A 6,103-nucleotide genomic window follows, 5' to 3' on the forward strand; every position below is an offset into this window, starting at 1 on the left:
TTTTCCCCCCCCCCCCCCCCCCCCCCCACAAAGGGGAGGATGAGAGCAGTTGTTTAAAAAGGAACTTTACTTGAACATGGCCTAATTGTGTTTCACTTCTGTTTTGCAGGCATCTGATATAGGATCAGAGAAGCTTTTCTCGCCTACTGCACCTAAAGGTAAGAGCATGAATATATATTGTGGATGTTATGTAATGTCATTTCTCCTGCATTGGATGTTTTAGACGTGATTAAGCTTGATTTGACCTTTTACCCCATTCATAAACAAAGTTTTGAAAACAAAGCCCAGGGTTGTCATTTCAATATTCAAGATACTTGCATAATGCATACTGTACTGCAGCAAAACTCATACAGCTAAACCATTGTCTCCTTATTTTGCATTCTAGTAGGCTCTGTTCTCAATTCAGGCAGCAGTTGATAGACTATGTTTTTGGTGTTGAAGTTAATGTTTCCCCCCCAAAGCCTGACAATATGCAGTATGCTCCCAAAGGCCACCAGGAGCTCATTTTCAATCCATATCTCTTCCACAAGAGTAACATTCCTCTTGCCGGAATGGTGCTGTTCTGTTTTTCTCATTTTTTCATAAATGTTGAAGGGTTTTTTGTGCTTGGGAGCCAAAGAGATACCCATCTTTTCCAGGTTCCCTTCAAATGCTGCATTTGTTAGGTTGCACATGTGTAGAAGTACATATGGTAGAAGCAAGTCATAGGCCATCAGCCTCATCAGAACAGGGTTGTTAGGTTTGGGTGGGGTGGGTTTACAAGTTGAGACCTCAATACCAGACAGCAAATCTCAAAAGCTCTGTAATCCTGCTAAAAGCCTGTTAAAATCCTATGAGACTATAAAATGCTGGGATCCTTATTTGTTTCCTTGTATTTTTGACTCGTTTTCAAGTGGCCTGCTGGTAGAGGTTTGTTTTTAATGCGGATCTGAGCTACTTTTTACTGTTTCCAGTAGTAGCAAAAGTTTAGCTGAGAGCAGTAGGAAGTCGGCCCAAGAAGATTTTTTTTAGTTGGTTCACATCCAGGTTTTGTAGGGGAACTAAGTTGTGAAACGAATTCTGTTTGTTGCACAGTGCGAAGGAGCTGTCTAGTTTAATGCTGCACTTCTGATGCCCGGCATGAATCCTTTGGAGAGCCTTTGCCCCCCACTCTCTGAAAACGGAGAAAAGAGGAAGTGAGAAGAGACAAGTCGAGCTCAGAGGAAGAGTAAAACTTGTGACTACTGTCGGGATCCAAATTAAAGTCATTTTTTTCATGTCTGTGGATGACTTCCAGACATAACCGTTGGAAAAGACTTGTGCAACAGCTGACATGTTTAAAAGTAGATCAGAGCACATGGTTTGAGCTCTTCTGATGTCACCAGAAGAGCTTGTTGTTGTTGTTGATATTACAGACTCCCTAATCTGTTACGGCTGATGGCGAGACAAACTGCATCTTCCTTAAAATCCTGCTAATGTGTGTCGTGCAAACACACTCCCTAGGGATCAAAGAGATGATATAGAGAACGCAGAAAGTAGTAGGAAGTGCCAGATTAGGATTAGAAACAAATGTAAAACCAAGAGTAGGAATATGTGTATTAAGTGGTTTAGGACTGCAGGGAATAAATATTATCGTACTAGAGATTTGACGCCCAGTCTGTAGAGATCTCGCATGGAGGTATAACCTTTGAAAGCAATAATGTTTGACGGTAATTGTAATAATTGTAATATCCAGGTCCAGTTCAGACTTTGTAACCATTGATATCCATTAAGTTTCACGAAAATTCTTTCATAACATCGTAACATTTGATGTCCATTTAGTTCCATAACAGTTCCAGTTTGCTGGAACTAGCTGGAGGCCATGAAAATTTAGTGAAAATTATCAAAAATGCTAACATTTTTCAAAACGCTAGTTGATGTTCAAGAATTTGCATTATTCTTCAAGTTCAGACTTCAGAGCCTTTGATATCCATAGATTTCATGACAGTTTAAGTTCAGTCTTCGTAACTTTATACATCCAGTAGTTTCGCTGTAGTTCCAGTTTGGTGTCTTTTAGGTCTATCCTGGAAAACTTTGGCTCTGTATTCCAGAACTTCTGAAGTCTAAAAGGTCTAGGGTGTCTGGCTAAGCGTTTAGCTGAAACCGTAAAAATAGTAATTGTAACGTTTATTTTCGAATTTCCTGTATGTTAGAGGCGTAGCGCCCTTTCACTTGGTTTTGCAATTGTCGTAATCACTCTTCTGATTTTAGCTTCCAAATCGTTTGGCAAGGAATGTATAGTATCATTACCCTTGTTCTCCTGTTGTCGTTGTTGAATGTGGGTTGTCCAGACTTTGTTCCATGGAATTCACTCATTCCTCCAGGCTGTTATTCTAGATTTTGGGGTATAGGAGCATATGTGTCCCATTACAGTACGTCCGCCGAGACCAATCCAAAGCTCGCTCCGCTCTGATCCCCAAATTGGTCTGCCCTGGAGAACTTCTGGCAGACTGATCACTCGCTTGGCTCACATCTCGCGTTGGAGAATTGCATTACAGGGAAATACCTCGGCATGCATGTGGTGCTGCTTACACAAATATGCATGTGTCTTTGTTTCTATAAACAGCTTTTGTGCACACCGGTGCCTGATTTGATTGATTTTGTGGCCTCAGTCAAGTACTGTGGTGACATACAAGTTTTTGTATCAGCTTAACAGCAGTTTAGTTTTATTCTAATGTGAGCTCATATAATTACCGCTGTTGCTGTGCTGTTTGTAACTTTTTAAGAGGCTTGCTCGCCATCTAATAGAGCCAGGTTTTTCTTGCCCTGAATGAAGGCATAGCAAATTGAGTTGTTTTTCTAAACACGTTTCAGAAAATAATATTATAATATACATCTCGACGTGTTCGTTTCCCTTTTCATTTCATTTCAATTTGGTCAAACAACCGCACATGGCGTATTGATTTTGTTGACGTCTGGCCATTTGCTGAAATGCTATATCAGTTGCTGTGCATTTAAGTTGACTGTGCATGGGGTATTGATATTATTGTAGCTTTCATTTGCAGAGATTCTAAAAACCATATTTGAAGAAACATAACCTATCAAATGCCAGTGTAACTACCTTGGCTGAGAGCTTTGCAGAAAGTGAACAGTGTCTAGAGGATTTAATAGTATGCAAAAACATGCGTGGACCGTATCTCACCCTACAAAAAATCATAAAAATTGTTGCACTATTAAATTATTTTCATACCCCATACATATTTTTAATGCAAAAAAAAAAGAATATTAACAAGGACCAATTCTTACTATTATGCAGTTGCTTATTAGTATGCCTATTATTAACACCGTAAGAGAAGCCATTGTTCCATAGTTGGGCAGGCTTCAAGTAAGAGTCTTTCACCTCTCAGTAAGCTTTCCCTGGGCTAAGCCTGTGACCCCGCTGATGTGTTGCCTCGCTTGGGAGAGACCGGATAAGAGGGTCCCAGGAGTGGATCTCGACTGTGAAGAGCCATTTAGAGGTAGACCTAGCTGCCTCTTCTAGATGCAAGGGGGCATGGAGGGCCACGGTGGCAATAGATGTGGAAATGAAGAGCAGGTACAGAACAAGTCCTGCTTTTGTGCGATACAACCATTGGAGTACTCATGAGTTTTGTAATGTTATCTTAAAGGTGGAGTTGAAATTCTGGGCCACTAGCATCATCAACATATTGTCCTGTATTATTTATATGTAATTTGAATTCAAACCTGTTTCCAGACGTAGTGTCAGCCCCATTGTATTTATACTTTTCTGAGAAACTAACCCAAATGATAGTTTTCTTATAGTTCTTATAGTTCTAAACACATGCCATTTTAATACATAGTTTTATTTGGGTTTTGAGTTAAACTGGTAATGGGAAATACAATTGGAATTTAAATTGGAGTAACAGAAGGAAGAACTTAAAGACATTCAACAAAAATTCGTACATAACGTGGTGTAGTCATGATGACGTGCTAGTTCAAATTTAAAAAATGCTTCTACAAAAAAAGTTTCTTCTGCAGATGTGGTCTAGTTTAGGGATCTTATCTGTTTAGGGATCTGACTGCTGAATAGGGATTGTGTTTTTCAGCTATACAGTGCACCCTTAATATACAGAGAAAAGAAGGTCAGGGAAAAATCTGTAGATGGAAAAATCTCCATACAAGTTCTTTGTGCATTTTTCTTTTTTTCTACTTGTTACTTTGCACTTTTTGTTAGAAAGTGTTTATTTACTATTTATTCAGGTATCTAATATTTTGATACTTAATTTCCATGATCTAAATATTCTTAATGTAAAGTTTGTTGTCATTTGGAAGTGTGTAGGCCTTCTTGCATTATTATGCTGTTACATTATGATTATATATTCAGTGGCATAAAATGGTCTTTAAAATGACAATAATATTGCTTATCACAATTATTTAAATTATCAAAAAGTTGTTATTGTGACCGGCCTAGACGTGCACTTAAATTTTTTGGCTTTCTTTGAATTTCAGCTCATTTGAATTTTATACTTTAAATACTTAATTACATTAGATTTTTACATTTTTTAATTGCAACTGCGTATCTTTTTTTTTTTTTTTTTTTTTTTTACACCTCAATCTAGGAATTGAATAGGATTTTAAAAGGCTCAATTCAGTTCTAAATCCTGCATAACCAGTGATGTTTACATGAACTCAATGCATGTTCTTTGTTGGATTGGACACCCTACACTCTAAGAAATGCTGGGTTGTTTCAACCTAATGGTGGGTCAAATATGGACTAACCCAACTGTTGGGTTAAAAAGCTCATTTAAAAACGTAACCAAAATTTAACCCAACAGTTGGGTTAGTCCATATTTGACCCAACATTGGGTTGAAACAACCCAGCATTTTTTAGAGTGTAAATTAAATTTTTTACACATGAATCCAAGATGTCTAAGATAAATACATTCAGCTCAGGTCTGAGCCCCTGTAGCACTGAAGAGGGTGTTGGATTATGGTTTTGGATATCTTCTCGAGTTATGATTGCAAGTAAATTGAAGGCATGTCACAGAACACAGTTTTGGTCTACGTCTACATGGGCAGCTGAGGTGCTTTATTATCCACCCGAGGCTATGGATTTTCTTTTACTAACAGCCTGAATTTGAACCAGGGGCAGTGAGAACATTAGTATGGCCCAAAGGTTCTTCAGCAAGAATGAACCACCTGGGTCTCCCTTTAAAAAGCCACTTTAAAATGCTTCTCTTCTGGGAGGCTTTCAGCTGCCCTATTTGCACTTAAACACTTCTGTAGGAAACGTAGATGGACCTCTACTTAAAAGGTTGCGTTTAGTATAGTCATGGACCGCAATCTTTGAAAGCTACACCTCATGCATTCTGCCTAAACATTAAGAAAACGCTTTTGCTTGTTTACTCCATTTTTAGTTGACGACCGTTTATTATGTGCTTTGTGTGCACGATGAATGCAAGAAGCTGGATCTAGATGCATGCATTTGTTTTCACGTGTAAACCTTTTAAGTGCTCTGTTTTGTTTGGTTATTAAAAAGAAATTGCACTCATGGTCTGAAATGAAAGAAATATGTACTTTGGAAAGAAAATAAAACCCGCAGAAAAACCCATGTATTATATATTAAATAAAATGAATATGACTTCTTTAGAAAGAATATATTTTAATAGTTTAAATATGTATATACATTTATTTTAAAAAGAAACTATATACTGTGTATGTATATATATATACAGTGGGGCAAAAAAATATTTAGTCAGCCACCAATTGTGCAAGTTCTCCCACTTAAAAAGATGAGAGAGGCCTGTAATTTTCATCATAGGTATACCTCAACTATGAGAGACAAAATGAGGAAAAAAAATCCAGAAAATCACATTGTAGGATTTTTAAAGAATTAATTGGTAAATTCCTCGGTAAAATAAGTATTTGGTCACCTACAAACAAGCAAGATTTCTGGCTCTCACAGACCTGTAACTTCTTCTTTAAGAGGCTCCTCTGTCCTCCACTCGTTACCTGTATTAATGGCATCTGTTTGAACTTGTTATCAGTATAAAAGATACCTGTCCACAACCTCAAACAGTCACACTCCAAACTCCACCATGGCCAAGACCAAAGAGCTGTCAAAGGACACCAGAAACAAAATTAT

At 37.8% G+C, this 6,103-nt stretch overlaps 1 protein-coding gene across 1 annotated transcript in view; it reads left to right on the forward strand.

Annotated features, from left to right (window-relative positions):
* LOC107548913 (autism susceptibility gene 2 protein-like) overlaps positions 1-6,103 on the forward strand; it is a gene marked incomplete at its 5' end in the record, with an annotated part of 113,642 nt that overhangs the window by 72,464 nt on the left and 35,075 nt on the right. Inside the window, one exon of the mRNA XM_016229787.1 lies at positions 110-158. Coding sequence (XP_016085273.1) covers positions 110-158 — 49 coding nt within the window. The remainder of the gene's footprint in view (positions 1-109; positions 159-6,103) is intronic.

This window comes from Sinocyclocheilus grahami, unplaced genomic scaffold (assembly GCF_001515645.1).
Source record: "Sinocyclocheilus grahami isolate Dianchi unplaced genomic scaffold, SAMN03320097.WGS_v1.1 scaffold358.1, whole genome shotgun sequence".
Taxonomy (NCBI): Eukaryota; Metazoa; Chordata; class Actinopteri; order Cypriniformes; family Cyprinidae; genus Sinocyclocheilus; species Sinocyclocheilus grahami.